The sequence below is a fragment of the Haliotis rubra genome, unplaced genomic scaffold (assembly GCF_003918875.1).
Source record: "Haliotis rubra isolate DU_JTF1 unplaced genomic scaffold, ASM391887v1 Scf2099, whole genome shotgun sequence".
Classification (NCBI taxonomy): Eukaryota; Metazoa; Mollusca; class Gastropoda; order Lepetellida; family Haliotidae; genus Haliotis; species Haliotis rubra.
This window is the reverse complement of record NW_025766113.1, coordinates 8,251-28,362: the sequence shown is the minus strand read 5'-3', so window position 1 is coordinate 28,362 and position 20,112 is coordinate 8,251. Positions and strand designations below refer to the sequence as shown.

The following is a 20,112-nucleotide window of genomic DNA, read 5'->3' as shown; positions in this document are numbered from 1 at the left end:
AAGGGCCAATTAATCGCCAGGAATACCCCACTTCTCACAGAAATGTGTTCTGCAGTCACCATCTCCCCGTGTGAATACATCTCAAGAGTGTTGCACTAGCAGCTCGTCAGTGACTTGAGTTTACAAAACAAGTAATCGTTAAGGTAAGTCAAAACAGTCCAGTGACCTCACAGCCCATTTGTGAGGTACAAAATCATTAAAATTTCACTTGTCTATCAACATATTGAGAGGTTAGGATGGTACGTTTTTGCCTCTTCAAGGATATTTTTAACAAAAAATTGGCCCTGGCAACCCAAAAATCTCGTTCTGCTCCATGTACACAATATCATTGGAGGTGCAATAGGATGACACAAAATCTGTTCATATTTTGTACTCTGTATTCAGGCATGTATATAATAGGGCGGGCGTTTTGGAGATTAGTCAGATCACCTTCCTTCCGACATATTGTCGACCTCTGCAGAAAGAAGGAAGAGCATTCCCGTTATCCACGAGAAAATTGAAAACCTCCTGTAATTATTAACATTATTATGGACATAGTTTTTTCACATTTACAAACTGTATATGAGCACTATAAGTACATACTGTCCTGAAAGTAAACATACCTTTCGCTTGCAATTATTAACTGTATCCAAGACCTACACCATCTGGCTAGATATATGCTGGTGTCTGTGTTAGTCTTCCAAACGCGAACCACAACGGCTGTAAGAGTCCAACGGCCAATTTGAATTATTGTCAGAACAGTCTGACCTGTTTTCCCTATGGCGTAGTAGGTGTCCCTAAGTTGATAATGTACTATCAATCGGCCGACAGAATACACTTGTGAATAAGGATGCAACTCAGTTTCACACAAGTTGTTCGAGTAAAGAAATCATCGTGAATGAGTGAATCTCATGTGCCTATTGGTCCATATGCATGGATGGCTGCATTTATCAGTTAATTCATCTATTTGTTGTTGTCATCCCCTTTTTAAGGGACATTAACAACGTTTGTGTAGAAATAGTGCATAATTCGTTGATACATGTGGTTCAGACTTTTTTTTATTCCAAACAATTAGGTTATTTATATAAGGGTTTCACAACTAAGGATACTTTATATCTTTTGAAATAACTAGTTTAACAGCGTAACCTGGACATCTGACCGAGATCTGTATTTGTGAAACTGGGGCGTGAAGAAACATATCACACCTTGACGTCCTAAAAGCTATTTACAAAGGAGTTCTCACCTCCCTCAAATATTACATACTCTGCTGGAGTCACTCGCTCGCTCTGTAGAAATATCCTCTGTTACATATCAGATAGACTTAACATGGGTCAAGTAAGAAAAAAGTGTTACTTCCCATGTCTAAGAATCAGTTTCGGCCGTCTGTCACAGCAGTCTGTCTCACACTTTTAAGGCGACCAGAAACAAATGAAAGGAAAAAATCTAAATAGGAAACAAACACTTACCGCCCTTCACTTTCCATGGTTGTCTTTTGTTGGTTACCCAGCCACGTTGGCATTTCTGGGAACACAATGGACGATCTTGCTGCCAAGGCAGCACTCAACAAATCTGTGACACCACTTCGTTTTCCATATTCTGATTACAAAGCTTGCATTAGAACATACATGCGTGATCTGATGCAAAAGAAGTGGGACACCGAAGTAGGTATCAATAAATTACATGCAATCAAACCAACTCTCGGTTACACCTACTTGGGTTGTCAGTCCAGATTTGAAGAGGTCATCATACGACGATGTCGTATTGGCCACACAATATATACTCATGAGTACCTATTAAAAGGTGAGGATCCTCCATTTTGTATCCCTTGTGATGAAAGAACCACGATCAAGCATGTCTTGCTTGACTGTGTTGAATATTCCATCACAAGGGATATCTATTTCAAATCACGAACTATGAAGGGTCTTTTTATTAATATAAGTTCTCATTTAACTAAGAATTAGATTATTTAACTGATTTGTAAATAGATAAATATTTTATGATTGGAAGTTTGAATTAATAACTAAGATTGTTAGTTGCTGTATCCTCAAGGGGGGTTAAAGTACCGTAAAATCATTGTCCCCCTGAGATGATACGTAAATCCACAAACATTCAAAGTAAATTGAAACTCTCCGCTATTTTTAATCGTAGAAATGTTTGGCTAGATTTGTCTACGTTGCTAACGCCTGAGGGGATGGTGTAAATCCAGCTAGGGTCCATGCAGGAAGCAAATGTACTGTAAGTCCCCATGGTCCCTAGTATGGTGATCTACCGTCAGTCGTTGGCAATCTATAGCCTGTTGTTATATTGTATTGTCTTTTATAGTTCCAATATTTTAGATTTAATTGCTAGTTTTAAATGGATATCTGTGATATACTAGTAGTTTTACTGTTCTTCGTCAACAACAGGGGCGGTGGGGTAGCCTAATGGTTAAAGCGTTGGCTCGTCACGCCGAAGACCCGGGTTCGAATACCCACATGGGTACAATGTGTGAAGCCCATTTCTGGTGTCCCCCGCCGTGATGTTGCTGGAACATTGCTAAAGGCGGCGTAAAACCAAACTCAGTCAGTCAGTCAACAACTAAATCTTCATCTTCATCTTCCAAGAAAATCTACATAAAACAACTGCAGTATAAACAAAGATTGATACACAGACACGCAAGTCGATCTACTCCGCCTCCCTTTGCCCCTGGTCTGTCAGCCCGACCTGTTCATTATTAGTTGACCTTATTTGATAGACCCCTCGATACCTATTGGCAACAGCTTAACTGTTCCTTAGACATATAAGACCACATAATCCTATACGACATACACAGCAAAAATAACTTAGTTTCCGTTCTTGTGGAAACCTAATGGATACTGGGTAATGTAGGTTTCCGCTAGGTTTCAGTATCCGGAAACAGACAATGCGAGTTTCCGCATAGTTTACAAAACTGAAACTAACAAATCTAGGTTTCCGTCAAGTTTCTACAACTGAAACTATCATTATGCGTTTCCATTTAGTTTCAGTTCGCTGAAACATTCATAGCAAAATGACTTAGTTTCCGCTATTGCAAAAACCTATTGAATACTGGGTAATGTAGGTTTCCGCTAGGTTTCTGTTGGTTTCAGCTTAGATGAAATGGCAAACTTAGCTTTGTGCTGTTCCATTGGGGGCCAATATTTACTTACTGTTACATTTGCAAGATAATTTCTATATACAGAATCCAGCTAGGGTCCATGCAGGAAGCAAAAGTACTGTACGTTCCCGTAGTCCCTAGTATGTTGATCAACCTTCAGGTGTTGGCAATCTATAGCCCATTTTTATACTGTACCGTTAAAGTGTTTATGGTTACATGCCAGTTTTTAGTGTACATTTGTGATAGACTAGTTATTTTACTGTCCTTATAAGACAGGTAGGTATATAAGTTTGTTTTTATTTCATGTACACATTTACAAATTTAGATTTACGACTTTCACGATATGGCTGCCGATGGGACTTTGTAACTCACTACCATTCTGCATAACTTGTGAATGTACCATTTATTACATTGTACACGAAAAACAACAAACACAGTAACACAGTCACTGATATGATTCATCTGTTTCATTATTTTGAATACTAGTAGCTCACATTTCAACAGAACCATGTATGTATGTATGTATGTATGTATGTATGTATGTATGTATGTATGTATGTATGTATGTATGTATGTATGTATGTATGTATATATGTATGTATGTATGTATGTATGTATGAGAGAAGCCACATCAAGAGGGAATCTTCAGCATTGGAGAACACAACTTCTGTATGAATATGCAAATACAAATATGTCAAAACCCTACAACATTTTATGCATATGATGAAATGATGTCTACTAGTGCAGGCATAACATACCTGCTGTGATATTTATTCAACAGATTTTAAATTCAAATTCAAATGTTTATTGTATGAAAGGTCATGGGCCCATATACATGAAGTGTACATTTGAAGCTGCCTCAATGTATCTTAACATATACACACTAACAATCTCACATAGTAAAGACTTGGCAACTTGCTGACAATCATGAAGCTTCTATTGCACTCATACTGAGCTGACAGCAATCCTCTGATCTGGTACATATGAAGCAGAGCCTGAGTTGAGACATTTGTTTTGCCACACAGAGAAAGGGGAAATATAACCAAGTTGATTACAACAAGGCTTGAACCAGTCCACAACCGCAAACAGATGGTGTATGCTCTACTTAAGATATGTGGGTGAATATGAAGAGTCCTGGTTGATGTCTGGCACAACATCGTTGCCATGCTCATCGTCCCACACAGACTCTGCATCATCCTGCAAATGCAATACATACAATGCTTAGTAAAAGTACAAAAACAGCCAAAGTAACACATGTATACATATTCAAAAACATGCACAGTGGTATATCTGATCACAATGAAATTATAAAATTAGAACGACTAATTTGTAGATGTAACCAAAAGATTTTTTTCACAATCACAAAGGAAAGATCTGTAGTATACATGTATATTGTATCTTCCATTGGACATGTCACTTATTTGATTGACCAGAAAATAGTAGCCAACCCAGTATTCTGAAGCAAATTGTGGTAATATTTATTACTGTTACTGTACTCATATTCAAGGTAACATCTACTACCAAATCGCAAATTGAAATCTTAGAATAGGTTAAACGGTACATACATATTTTAAATAGATACGAATCATGTTTAAACACTGAATGTAACACCTGATTATATATGTGATCTTATTCATTTCAAATTGAAATGACCAACTCAACTGAGAAAAGCATACAAAACCTAACATTTCCCATGAATGAAAAATCGTGGGTATGTCTTAGTTTTATCAACCCTCTAAAGAAACATTCACAGCAATATAATAACAAAAAATATTATTTTTTAATGTGACCTTTACTTTAATTTAAAAACTATAAAATGTGTAACACAACTTATTCACTTTCAGTTACAGTTACATATTTGATATACAATAATTAAATATATTCATTATTGATATATGATGGATAACAAAGGGACAGATCAAACTGAAGTCGTTAAGTGAAATCTATGAAGTGAAGTATCTTTGACGACTAACCTGATGAGAAACTGCCGTCCATTCCAGACGGATTCCTTGTTTCCTTGAAACAAGCGACTGGCAGTGCGGACAGAAAACTGGTCTTCTTTTTGGAACTGAAAAACATATCAACTTATAATTACACTGGAATCCACGCACTGTTACATTTTGAGTGATTATATTTTTCACAAAGATAAAGAAATTTATTCTATGTATCTATTTAGTGTTTACTTGTTTTTGACTAAATGCTGATGAATAAAAAATATTGTTTTAAGATTTCCTTTAATGAAATTAGGAGCATGGTAGGGTGTAACTATAAATGATTACCAAGCCAAGCCTCTTGTCAATCTCCAACAAGTCCCTAGATCCACAATACGTATCTGTAAATTGAAACAATGATTCTTTTAGAAATGTTATATGTGACTTGTGTCAATGCATTGTAAGGCTAAGAGGTTTAATAATTGATTACACAAATTATTACACAAAGCTATGAGTGTAAAGTATATATAATAATTGTTTTAATGGTTATAAAATGATAAAATAGATGAACTGGTATAATTGGATAAATACCGCCATATAGCTGAAATATTGCTGAGTGCGGCGTAATACTAAACTCACTCACTCAGATATATTGAGCTGACATTACATATAAGCTAGCAATATATACTGCAAAATTAGATAATTTAACTTATAATACATGGGAATAGTATATCTAGGTGTAGAACTGAAAAGAATGAACATGATATAAGCATGTCTAAAACACTTGCATGTTTGGAGCTCAATGGGTAAATTACTTACATGATGAAGTTTTACGTCCAGCAAAAATATTTTCGTATATTGCCTACTCCTGACAGGGTTTTGAAAAATCACCTATTTGTCACTAACACAAGTTCTCATGAGAAGGACTCATGAAGCTCGATCAGGGTGCCGTTCCACTAACCGATCTTAGCCCTACGCCAATCGTAAACCCATAAAATCCCAATCTTAGCGTGACGTTACGATCGGCATACCGTTCCACTAACCAATCTCACCTAAGTCAATCGTAAAGTTAAGATTCAAAGTCTAAGTTGCTCATGACCAACATAGGATAGCTAAAATCAATCGTAGAGAAACCAAAATGGTGGCTTTCCTATTCTATGTGAAAAATAAGAGCGAGCATTTCACCGTGAGCGTCCCCTAAAATCCCCCATGAAATGAATTTGTATATTTCTGTGATGTAAACAAACACTGCACTGAAGCCTTACAAATGTCAGGCCAGTCTGACCACTGTCGTCATGGGAACACAACCGAGCGAGTCGGTGTAACACGTTTGTATTGTACAACAATATTGCAACGCCATGGTTAAGAATAGGGACAGCCGTGAAGTGAACAATGTTCTGAAGCAAAAAGATACAAACATGTTTGATTTCACTGCGCATATTTGGTGGGGGATTCTAAAGGCAGACCGCGTGTTATTCAGGCACATATCAAAAGCTCTGACACAATTGACATTTTTAAAGTCCAGACTTAAAACCTGTTCTCAGTTTATTACTTACAATCTCGGCTGTAAATGCTCTCGTGTAAATTATCTGTACATGGCGCTTTGAGCATGCCCCAGGATGTGGAATAGGCGCACTATAAATATGCATTTATTATTATTATATTATCTCTGATACCCAGCGTTCGTGAACACGCACTTGCACCTGAAACCAAGTTGCTCACTACCCTAATATTTTGCTCCAGCCTTTTTCTCCACGTTTACACTTGGTTGGAAAAATACCAATGAAGGCCCGGGTTAGAATATTGAACTTCAGTAACCCATGCTTGTCGTAAGAGGGTGGTCAGGCTCGCTGACTTGGTTGACACATGTCATCGGTTCCCAACTGCGCAGATCGATGCTCATGCTGTTGATCACTGGATTGTCTGGTCCAGACTCGATTATTTATAGCTAAGATACATAGCGTTAACTAACATGAACGCTCATGTTAGTTAGGAGATAAACCTAGTGTGTTTGAAAATCAGAGACATGCTTTACTGAATTGATGGCGACTAAATTTCAACTGGAACCGAACGCGTAGCGTGAGGTTTCAATCGAAATATTTAGTCGCCATCAATTCAGTAAAGCATGTCTCTGATTTTCAAACACACTAAAGTTATCTCCATTCTACCATGAACCATTTAAAATCGAACTTCCTCGCTCTGCGGAAGACACTGCGTAATCCGGCATGGGACGAGAGGCGAATTGAACTCGTCTGTGAAGGGAGCGGTAGGTGCCGTTCGTATCTTTTTAACATTACAACATAACAATATTCTGTCCAAAGAAATCAAACTACTGTTTATTCAATGCAATTATGTAATACCCGAGATCTTGGGTTTTTTTCCATCCCAACCCCACACGACTAAAACCAGCCTATTGTTTTGTGTGCCGTAAAACTGTACCCCCCTGGCCACACTATAATGGAATCGTCTGACCTACTTATTTTCTTCGAAGTAGACAGTTACGCAACAGTTTGAAATGGCGGACGAGCCAGTGTTTACATTTTGCGAAAGGTTGAAATTTGAAGTGACAGTGGGCAATACTTGACTGACTGTCGAATCTGAACCCTGCAGAATCGAAGGATAGATACTTTCCTGATCAACCTACGACCTGTAACTCATCAAAGACTGTTGATTTTTATGACCGGCCGATCATGATTTCACATACTGCCTCCACCCCGGCATGCGACAAAAGGGTGACAGTGCTACTGCTTAGTGTACATGCGACTAACTTGTGATTCCCTGGAACTTTGTTTTCATCGTTTGGGACTGGACTGTGTCCAAGCGTTTTTCAAAGTAGATGAACATAACAGTGACAACCTTGCGGGGAAGCTGGCAATGTGCAGAATTATGTTGTGAACGATGCAACGGGATATGATGGAGTATGACTATGAGTGGCATAAATGTGGTGTTTCGCCAGACCGTAAGATCTATCTTGCAAATTTCCCATTCTAAACGGAATTAAATATACCATTTACCAGGTAGGTAAATGTTTACTAATGTTTTGCTGCATATTTTGTATAGATAGGGATGTATTTTTACAAGGCTTTCTGATTTATATGTTAGATATTGTTTTGTTCATGTTTGGGGCTGTGTATTGTAATTGAGTTTGAATATTTTTATAATAGAAGGTAATATGATAGTGAGGTTCCCTCATAATTGTGTGTGTGTGTGTGTGTGGGGGAGGAATCATATAATTGTACTTTTCGAGTTTAAATAAATGTTTTATCAGCATTTCCATTACGTCCGTTGTGTTGATATTAGTCATGTTGGTGGTCAAGCTGAAGTGTTCTATACGTGCGCAGTGAAGCGCAATGAAATCAAACGCATTTTTAATCCAAAAATTTCCAATTGCCTATGTGGGAAATTCGAAAGTCAGCGTCAAAATCCATGGAGTTATTGTTATGATCCGCCATCATTGTGGTCAAACGGAAGTAGTTCTCACAATAAGATTTGTCAATGCGCGGTGAAGCGGCCTTACAATCAGATGAGCGTCAATCCACAATTGATGCCGTCTGATTTTTCTGAACAACCAATCAGAATCTAGTATTTTCTTGATTCATGGTAGAATGAACGCTATGCATCTTAGTTAGATTATTTACAGACCGCCGCCATATAGCTGGACTATTGCTGAGTGCGGCTTAACATTTAAACTCACTCACTCACTCAGTTGGTTCGTAAACTACTTCCATCATTTGCTAGACTATGCAAAGGGAGATAACTCGTGCCTCGCATTCCTCTATCTCTCGCACGAAAGAGTCTCGATCTAAGCTTGGATCGGATCGTAAGATCGGGACCGGCTACAATCGGCCTAAAATCGGTTAGTGGAACGGGTGTAACTTTTAGCTAAGACGATTGTAAAATTGGCGTAACTTGCTAAGATTGATCTTAGATAAGATCGGTTAGTGGAACGGCACCCAGGACTATTAAAGTAACGTGAATATGTTTTCAGATTTATTCACTGTTAATTATCTCTAGGCCTACATGTTGATGCTTGACACTGAGGAGGAGCAATTAGTGCCCATAATCCGATGAAAAGACCCTTAAGCCCATAACAGCCCACTGTTGTCACTTTGGGTACTCACATTCAATCTGCTCATTTCCACCTTTCACGGTCCCCTTTGATGTCGGCAATGTAAACAAATAAAACAATGGCGACAGGATCACGTCCACGCGAGACTACCTAAATCATTATAAAAACACACAGCTGACATTTTAGGTGTATAGTGTATCTTTATTTTGTTGTATAACGCGGAAAGATATTGTCAAACTGTAATGCTAGATTTAGATTGAAAAACAACAACAAAGTGTTTTTCCCGTGAGTCTTTGCGAGACGCCATTTTCATAGCCGCCTCAGTTTCCCTCAAAGCACTGGAAGAGAGAATTCGCTACCTGGAAAAGAAAGATGGAAATGGCTGCGAAAAACTCGCAGTACCACGACCCTGTCAGGTAAGACCAATTTATTTTGTTGTCAAATAACGTTTAATGAATTATTTACTTTACGTACAGAAATCTGGATTGGTAAACAAGCTAATCTATCGAATTACAGCCACTGGCCATAGATATTCGTCACTATGCATTATTCGACTTACATGTTAATTTGGTGCAGCTAGAAATATGTCTTGAATTTATTTAATATCCGTTTGATATTGTTCATATTTTGCACATGGGTCATGAATCATCTCAGCTACAAAGACATAATTTCCGTTTTATTTTCAATTCAGTGCGTGTCATGGTTATGGCAATTTTTAACATGGCGGTCTATGGGGAAAGAATACGCTGTGTTGTATATATGTTGCTCATGTAACTACAATGCGGAAAAGTATGTATCTGTGACCAAGATGATTTCCTAACAAACTGCAAAATTTGACAACCAAATATGGAAAACTGAATTAATGAAAATTACACAGCTACACTAAAATAGCATGCAAGTCTATGAGAATTTTGCCGACGGACGTATATTTAAGTCCCATGACTGTATAAACTGTTTTGCTCGAACTAAGGTTGGTGAAGTAAAATAAGTCTATCTAAAAATATACTACAATTTTGAAAAAATATAGCAAATAGATTATATATTAATGGATTTGTTTTATTCATTTAGGCTTTTGTGAGGAAACATGTGTCACGACTACTACTGGAGGAAAAGATCACCCTCTCTTACTGAAGGTATGTAATATCGATTTTTGAAAATATATTAGCGAATATTAGTGTCGATGAGAGGCAAGTGAACATGCAAGTGCTGCTGATCACGGAGATCCCGTGGTAGAGGACATTTTATGTAATTCTTTTAAGAATCTAAAAGATCAATTGCAAAACAATACTAAAGTAAAATCTTCATGTCTGTATATATATAATAAATTAATTGAAATCTTCATGTCTGTATATATATATAATAATTTAACTGAAATCTTCATGTCTATATATATATAATAAATTAATTGAAATCTTCATGTCTGTATATATATAATAAATTAACTGAAATCTTCATGTCTGTCTGATTAATTGTCTGTCTGATTATCGTTAATTAACCCAGGGGCCGGTTCGGGTGCGGGGACGGTTTGGGTTAAATATCCAGGGGCCGGGGTAATTCGTTTATGGTACTACGAAACATAGACAAAATTTCACTTTGAATATTTTATTATTATGCTTCCCTAGATACATTTTCACAAAATGAACCATACTAAAGTTACATTTGCAAATGGATTTGAATAACCGGTAACTTAATCATGATTTCAAATTGGACCAAATAAATCATAACTTCACACCTGTGTGAAATTGCAGTCAAACTGACCCCTTGATTTTACAATACCGTAATTACTCCAAGGTTATGTCACATGAGATAACTAAACTTCATTCATCAGGATGTTTATGTCAGGCCGTTCACTTACTGATTGCATAACCTAAAGTGATAAATCTGTAGTTTGCTTGTTGGTATAAATGTTTTTTTAAAACTCGAATGAATGAATGGGGAAATGCAAAGAAAAGTAACGTGTTATTGTTTATTTTTTTCAGCAAAGCTGATGATGAGTCTGGAGACTGTATAACAAATGATCAAGGATGGTCAGCAGTAACATGTGAAGGTAATTTTGACCTATCTGTAGTGACTTTCATTATAAATAGTAAATAATTTCCAATTAATAGTGTAGAGACAAGGTTTATGGATGTCAACTCCTTTATTATGTGAAAACATGTTTCAGAGTGAATGCTTACCCCTTCGTCAGGTGTAAGCATTCACTCCGAAACATTGTGTTTTCACAAGACGTTGTCATCCGTAAACATTCATGCCTTGCATTATTCACTTCTAAATACACCTCAAAAACATACAGTCACTACTGGGGGAATATACTTGTGCCTTCAACAATACGACTGACTGACTGAGTTTGGTTTTACGCCGCTTTTAGCAATATTCCAGCAACATCACGGCGGGGGACACCAGAAAAGGGCTCAATACGAACTGTAAGAAATTGAATATAGCAATTTGATGAAAATCTATTACTAGTATCATTATTACTATATAGAAAATGCAATAAATGTTCATATATATATATATATAACGTATTACTACCTCTGGACTGGGAAGCATGTAACGTCAGAGCAAATTTTGTATAGATTGTGTGTCTCTTTAGAAAATAAGATATTTCATTCGGTCAATGAAGTGTGATGAATTTCATAATTTGAGTTTTGAGAAAACTAGTGCAAAGTGTGATTGTTCAATTTAGTTCTCTTTTATTCAAACTTCCTTTTGCATTACTCATTTTAAATCATCCTTGGCATTGTCAGTTTCTTGTTGATTGATGTTTGTGTAATTTATCAAAATAACCTAGTAATTCGTTATTACCTGCCATTTTCAGAAACTTGCACAACGCCTAAACAGACTTGCATCTATCGATTGGCCAGATAGACGAAAGAAAAAGGTAGCGACAACACTCACCATAGACATGACATCACCAGTCGTGAGTGACGAAGATGACGTCAATTAGTTGCATGCCGTCCCCTTTGTCTGGGAGTCCAGCAAGCTTAGGGCATACACGACGACACTGGACTTGGAAAGAATCTACACCTCCACTGCTCTCGTCATGGCCAACGTGAGGACGAGGATGAGGCATCCAATCAACCGGAGGGATCTCCGCCCAGGGATGCCCCTTATTGGGCTAACTGACCAACTCTTGCAATATAATTGAATTTATTTTCAATTTCGTAATGTAATTTTTATTTTATTTCGTATTGTAAGCTGTATGTTGTGTTATTTGTATGATGTATATCATAGTGGATGTTTGGCGATAGTTGTGACATAGAGTGTGTGGCTGAATGCCAAGGCGTGCAAAAAAATGTCCGATGCAGCTATGTTTTATTTCTGTGTTAAGCTGTATGTTAATGTTATTTTTCACCATTAGCATGATTTTAGAAATAAATTTCATATCTAACATGCTATTTCAAGATAATAATTGAATGAAAGTTTTACTGATGAAAAATTACTACTTTGTTATAAATGATATATGATTTCTTAAACTTGATTGAGTTATGCCAAAATGTTTTGCCCTGTCCTTTAGTGCTATATTACTAGTTATATGTATGATCTTTATTTGCCTTAAATGCTAATTCATATTCATGTTGAGAAAATAAAACAAGGAATCTTATTATATATTCTGTTTTTCTTTAAGTAAATGTCATGATAACAAATTGCTTATATTGTTTTTTAACAAGAGTTTATGATATGAATAAAGAAGAATATTTAAATTTGGCTCTTTGAAACGCATTTGAAAACCTGTGAACCTGAAATTGAAACCGGTAACAGAAACTATGCGGAAACTATGTCGGATTGTTGGTAACTGAAACTATGCGGAAACTATGTCGGATTGTTGGTAACTGAAACTATGCGGAAACCTGTTGGAGTCTTATTAATAACTGAAACCTTGCGGAAACCTGATGGATTCAAAGTTAATGAAACTCAACGGAAACTTGTCGGAGTGTGGGTAACGGATACCTTGCGGAAACCTGTTGGAGTGTGGGTAACGGAAACCTTGCGGAAACCCTTAGAAAGTGGGTAATTGTAATTTTCCGTTATTGCGGAAACTCAATGTAAAAGAACGGAAACTCACTGGATTCTAGGTGGAAACTTAAGTTTCAGTCCACTTTCCACCAGGTTTCCGCATTGCGGAAACCAAGTTATTTTTGCTGTGATACCCTTAACTATAACACACTAAATCCCCACCCCCCCCCCCACACACACACACACATACACACCGTCCCCCTCATCTCATTCAATGCAAAAATCTTTATTTATACTCCCTAACTATACTTAACGTTTTAACGTTTTAAGAATATACTCTGAAATGCTATGCTGCTAAAAATAAAGAAGTTGACATCCATAAATTCCTGTCATAAAAAAGGTATCTTCATCCTTACAAAATCCCCTTCAATCTGTGATGATCTACTATCAGTACTCTAGTATAAATATAATTTATATACTACCCATCAGAAGTTTAGACTCACTAGTGTAAATATAGCCACTTACTTCAGGCAACTGTTCTAAACTAGATTTTGCAAAATATGCCATACTGTTTGAAGGTACTGTTTACACATGCACTGATGTATTGTAAAACAAATTCGTAGCGTTGAAAAGATTATTGTCATAAGTTCAATAAATGATGAAACTCAGTGAAAATTGATGAATTCTTAACAAAACTTTACAGCAAAACGCAGCTGTTCACATGCACGATATTTGCACATGCCTTTCAGCGATTTGACGCATGACCCTCGTGCAATTCATCTGCAAAAGGTTTGCAGTTAGTTCACCTAGGTTAGGGGAGAAATTCATCTTCGATGTAACCACATATATATATATATACATAACATATAGTGAAAGCTTTAAGTGAGTCTAAACTTTTGATGGCTAGCATATGTACACATAGAAAAATATATTAAGGAGGGTGTATTCCCTTCAAAGTACGAATGGCGAAAAATTGTAAATACATCTGTACATAGCTATGAAGAACACAGATGGGTTATGCAAACCTCAATTTATAAAAACATGACGCTTTATGCACGCGTTCTTTGCAAGTTAAACTGTCATATTCTCTGGCAATTGACACACTTACATCACAATTATATATCTGCTCTCCAAATATGTATTAAAATACATGGTATACACGTGGTAAAATATCTAAGGTATGTAACCTGTATAACATATATACTTATGGTTATGAGTTTCATATATTCCTAAACTGTGAACAACTTAACCTTGAGAGAAACGATTATTTTTTGTGTTTATGATTTACATTCTTGATGTGGAAATCTATGTTGCCTTTGAATTACAGGATTAACTCGATGCGCTCTCTTTTCTATTTGGAGGTGAAACTGCTTTTAATGAAAATGTTGATCAATAGGCCATGGACATCGGAAACAATTATTTTAAGATTTTATTTATACATTTGCCGAAGAAGGCGACTTCTCCTACAATGTCACACTGGTTGACCTTTGCTGATGTATTAACTAGTGTATAATGATGTATGCCCATCTTCGGAAGTTTCTTGTATAAATCAATTGTATACACATGTACATGTATGTTTTTATGTAAATTATTGCTTTAGGTAATCATCTTGATTAAAGTAATTGTGTATACATCTATATCAATTTTGTAGCTTTGTTCCCTTTCCTGTATTTATATAGTATGTTTGATCTTCGGATGATCTTCTGGAGGATACAACGCATTTTTTCTCTCTCCCTCTGTCGCTCGTTCACGCATTGAAATGACCCCCTGAAGAAAGACGTACATAACTGACAACTTACCTATGTCTCTAAACAGGCAGAGGTTTTCCTTCCCTCCAGTGTGTCTGTTCACTGATGTTCACAGTTCTTTGTCGCACAGACACGGGGGTTGACATTACAAACTGTTCTGTAATGTCAAAAGCGGTTTACATATATACCTGTGTGGCGTCACGTGACGGTTATTCAAGACACATGAATACCTTGACGTCGTCAAGTGGTTGACTGAGCAAAGGCTCCAGGTGTTCTCGCAATGTTAGAGGAAAATGTCTGTGTGCAGAACACTGGTATACTGTTTGAGTGTAGACTAAACTGTCCGTTCAAACTGCTGATAGCTTAACTCGGGTTGGAGATGCATTTATTTCGAATTTGTAATATTTACTTGGGTCGTTGCTAACGAGACAATATGACACATTTAGATAAACAGTAAGATGACCAAATGCAGACAATCAAATTAATAATACTTCAATTATATGCCAATAATGTTTTCTTGAAAATTAATATTGTAAGGAGTGAGTTAGTTCAGTTTTACGCCGACTTTAGCAATATTCCAGCAATATCACGGCGGGGGAATCCAGAAAAGGATATTGGAAGGACCTGCGGAAAGGAGAATATTACCACCCACAGACAACTTCAATGAGATTTTGCAAATTGATTGAATGCATGGAGATAATATAATGCAAAGAGAGATTGGATTGTCGATAGAATCATTTGATAAACCTGAGAACATCAAAGCAAAACTTATGTAAACTTTTTATTTTGTACTGGACGTCTATGTGATGAGGCATTATCTGCACTCTTTATAAAATTAAAGCCAACAACAAAGATCCTCAGAATCAGCCTCATCAGTTGTGTTAAGGAACCGACACAACGCTCGTCTATCAGAATTCTGAAACTTGCACTCTATTATAACTGTGGCACAAGCTTGATTTTGAGATGGTTATTCCACAATGGACCGTATCTTCACAGAAAATGTTCTTTTGGATCTGTAGAAAATAGCAATCCTTGATACCTTATGATATTTTAATCAAATCAAAACACTATTTTTGTTCAAACTATTCACCAGCATTCAAATTCATCTATTCCGAGATCTGATCATGAGTTGGCTCCAACGTGTCGAACGTAAGCTGTCTGATCAAATTAACAGAGAATCTGTAATCAGTGGACCATCAAAGCATTCGGGCAATTCTAAAATATTGTACTATTGGCTCTGCAAGGTCTGCTCAAATATTCGAGGAAGCTAAACCTGTTGATCTTCGTGCGGGAGAAGCAATGCTCCATTCGATGATGCATGACATCTATGCATGAAACGTAGTTGAAATGAACTTGACATTGATTGAGATCATCCGTACAACAGATATTCACTGACGCTGAGCCGAAGGTAAAGATGCCAGGTACAAAACACAGTGAGATAAATCAGATCTGTCCTTTCACATGAGAAGGTACACCTCATATGAGTGATGAACAGATCCATTTCAAATCTGCAAATCACTGCACTGACCAGCCATCCCGGCAAATGATGAAACCTACTGAAACTTCAGTCATCTACATCACAATACCGGTCACTCCTCGAAGCCAAGGTTAAATCCTGGTGCAAATGATTTTGTGACAGAAATTAGAAATATTTCAAAGAAGTTTTTTCAAAATCATGAATGTGTATTTACAAACCTTATTTTCATAGCAGCGCAAAGACGGATGCCACGCTATTGTCGCAACCGGAAGTGCCAAATGTCTAAGTAGACCCAAAAGAAATTGCTGCTTTCTTGATGGCATACGGTGCTCGAATTGTTCCACACACACAGGTCGATGCTGATAAGCTTTACTACTTAGATCAAAAGCTGCAAGGCGAGGCGCAGGATCTTTCGTATCCCATTTGTGTAAATCGATGCTCATGCTGATGATCACTGTATTGTCTGGTCCAGACTCGATTATTTAACCAACGCCCTCATATAGCTGATAATTGGCTGAATGCAGCGTTAAACAACTATCGTCGTTCTACTTTAAAGTGAAGGGCCTTTTGGCGTAATTTACAGGCATGGGTGGACAATTAAGGGCCCAATTGAGCTTAAACAAAATGTTCATACAATAGTTTAGCATGAAATAGAATTGTTCTCAAAGAAGTGGCAAACACAAAAGCAAGCTTTTGCTCCTGATCTAAAGATCATACAGTGCTTTTGCTACCTGCATAGTCCCAATGCTGGATTTACACCATTCCTTCAGATGTTAGCGGGACGGTGGGGTAGCTTTGTGGTTAAAACCTTGGCTTGTCCCGGGTTCGATCCCCACATGGGAACAATATGTGGAGCCTGTTCCTAGTTTCCCCAGCTATGATACTGCTTTAATATTGCTAAAAGCGGCGTAAAACCATATTAACTCACTCTGATGATGACGATTTTGACTAATGTAGCCGTGAAATAAAGGAACATATATTCTACGTTTAAAATTATGGTACGAATGAATATACTTTCAATGACGTGGTCTTAGTACTCTTTCAGGGGGACATTTATTTTACACAACTTTTGATGGTACAGCCACTAACAATATCAGTTACCATATATATTCTACTAATCATAAAAGACATCTATCATATACAAAACATATTGATCAAAATTTGTGAAACAACACAATTTCCTTTCAAAAAAATAATTAAATGAGAATGTATACTAACATGATCCCTCGTGGTTGAAACGTTGAAAAAGGTGTCCACTGTAATAGGAATATCCACACAATCAATCTGGACATGCTTGACTGTAATTCTGTCATCACCCTTCAATACATATTCATGAGCGTATGCGAATTGCAACCGTCGCATTGAGACTCGAATCTGGACTGACAACCCAGTCCTACTTGATTGTCCACTTCGTTTGAGTAAGATCACGAATATAAGCTCTAATCGTAGGTTTTTAATCAGTGTATAGGATGAAAAGTGGTTTCAAAGATGTTGTTGAGTGCTGCATTGAGTTCCAGAATTCCAACATGACTTGGTAACCAACATCAAAACCATGTCGTATTGTAACAAAAGGAAAAAAAGATATGCACGAAGCAGCAAACGAAACTGTTCTGTCATTTACTCTATTCAGAGGGACGAGTAAAGGTATGCAAGCAAGCATTTTAGCATCTCACGGATTATACCATATTAGAGGAAGACTAAACAATATTGTTAAAACAGTGAGTAGCTACAGTCTCGAATACACTATTGGAGCATGCTACAGAAACTACAGAGATGTGTATTGTGTCAGCAATAACTGCCAGACTCTATCTAGTGACAAGTATCGACGTATTATCGTTGAGGACTCAACATTGGTTTGAAGAGTGACACGTGTAAAACATGTGATGAAATAAATGAAACATACAACTTTATGGATGACAACTTCTGGTTTATTTGCGTTGAGCGACGTTTCGATGTATATTCTTACATCGTTATCAAGCTAAAAGTGAGTACAACCAAATGGTGAGGAGCATATGTACATGGTATGTTGTGACAAGCAGCAGATTAACATTAACAACAGCATGTAATAGAAATAACAAGTGGTACATAATTGGAAGAGGGCAGTAGGGAACTAAAACAACAAATAGCACCAGTGATGAAGCCAATAAACAGGGGGATTAAGTAGTAACAACAAATAGACAGGGTGCTATTGATGGTGTATAGCTTGATTAGTTCTTCATAGGCTGATGGGATGTAGTATCATTGGTCACGGTTGATCAAAGGTTTGTGGCGGCGGATTTCGATGGCTTCCAACAGTTTTCTTTTTGTGAAGTCCTGATTTTTGGTTGATAGGACTTCGAATTCGTCAAACTTGATTTGATGGGTAGGGAACTTTTGCTGGTGATCTGAGAGGGCTGTTTTGCTGTCTGTCTTAGCTGTAGAGGTTTTGTGTTCTTTTATACGGGCGTCAACGGGACGGGAGGTTTCACCTATATAAGAATCACCACATTCAGAGTTAATCTTGTAAATCACTCCTTTGGGGGGTTGCTTAGTGGAGGGTGGATTACGGCCATTGGCCTGGAGAATGGTCCTGAGGGTTGGAGAGCCAGAGAAGATGGTGTCGATACATGTTTGGTGCTTGAGAAGTCTGCTGATTTGGTGGGATGTCTTGCCAATATAAGGAAGGGTAATCCTAATGGGGGCGGCTTAATGCTTCGTCAGTTTGGGTTTGTCCTGGAGCGTGATGGCGATGGTCCTCTTGACTAGCTTGGTGGGATACTGGTTGAGGTTGGTGAAGACACGTTGTAGGTGGTTAAGTTCATGCTCTAGGTCATCGCTCCTGGAGCAAATCTTCTTGGCGCGCCTTGTGAGGGTTGAGATGACACCAGACTTGGTTTTAGGGGGGTGGGTAGAGTTGAAATGAATGTACTGGTCGGAATTGATGGGTTTTCTGTAGACCGTGGTTTGGATCTTGTTGCAGGGGTCTCTGGAAACAAGGACATCTAAGAAGGGGAGTTTGTTGTCGTTCACTGTCTCCATGGTGAACTTGATCCTGGAATGTTGGGTGTTGAGGTGCTGGAGTAGTGAGGTGGGATATTTGTCCTTTCTGAGGACGACAAGGGTGTCATCCACCTTCCTATACCAGCACACAGGTTGGATCGGGGAGGAGGACAGGGCTTTTTCTTTAAAATGGGTCATGTAGTGAGTGAGTGAGTGAGTTAATATTTAACGTCACATCGGCAATATTTCAGCCATATCGTGACGTGAACATTTTACATTGAAATGGAATAGATACAAGTATACATACTGTGTTGGAAAATCAGAGGCGTATAACGTGATTATAGACCTCTGAATGACTTTAATCAACTAATCACTGAAGTCATGGTAGAATGTATGTCATCAGCTCCTGTAGCAGCATAGCGAACGTGTTCAAGAGCAGTATAGAACTCATGAATAGAAAATATTTCATTATAATCTTCCCCATTATCAGATTCGTTTTGTTAACAAACAACATCGTTCAGCAGTAATGTTGCTGAAACAAATATATACTCATGACAGTAAAACAACTAGAATATCACAGATATACAAGTAAAACTAGTAAGTAAAATTAAAATATTTTAACTATTGGGGACAACACAATATAAAAGTAGGCTATAGATCGCCAACAACTGAAGGTAGATCACCATACTAGAGACCATGGGGACTTACAGTACATTTGCTTCCTGCATGGACCCTAGCTGGATTCACACCATCCCTTCAGCTATTAGCAATTTTTGAAAATCTAGCCACAAATTAAACGAACATGTATGCTACGATTAAAATGGTAGTAGGTTTAAATCCACTTCGAATGTATTGGG

At 37.5% G+C, this 20,112-nt stretch overlaps 2 protein-coding genes across 2 annotated transcripts in view; both read right to left on the bottom strand.

Moving 5' to 3' along the window:
• LOC124276483 overlaps positions 1–15,254 on the bottom strand; it is a 45,313-nt gene extending 30,059 nt beyond the window's left edge. Inside the window, exon 1 of the mRNA XM_046712113.1 lies at positions 14,851–15,254. The gene's annotated coding sequence lies outside the window, so the exon portion shown is untranslated. The remainder of the gene's footprint in view (positions 1–14,850) is intronic.
• A 3,707-nt stretch (positions 15,255–18,961) lies between these two features.
• LOC124276482 lies at positions 18,962–19,453 on the bottom strand. Its single transcript, XM_046712112.1, has one exon. The coding sequence runs from the start codon at positions 19,451–19,453 to the stop codon at positions 18,962–18,964; it is 492 nt and encodes a 163-aa protein (XP_046568068.1).
• Positions 19,454–20,112: the final 659 nt, after the last annotated feature.

Excerpts from the sequence above, each read along its gene's own strand:
- LOC124276482 (XM_046712112.1), bottom strand. The coding sequence starts at position 19,453 with ATGACCCATTTTAAAGAAAAAGCCCTGTCCTCCTCCCCGATCCAACCT.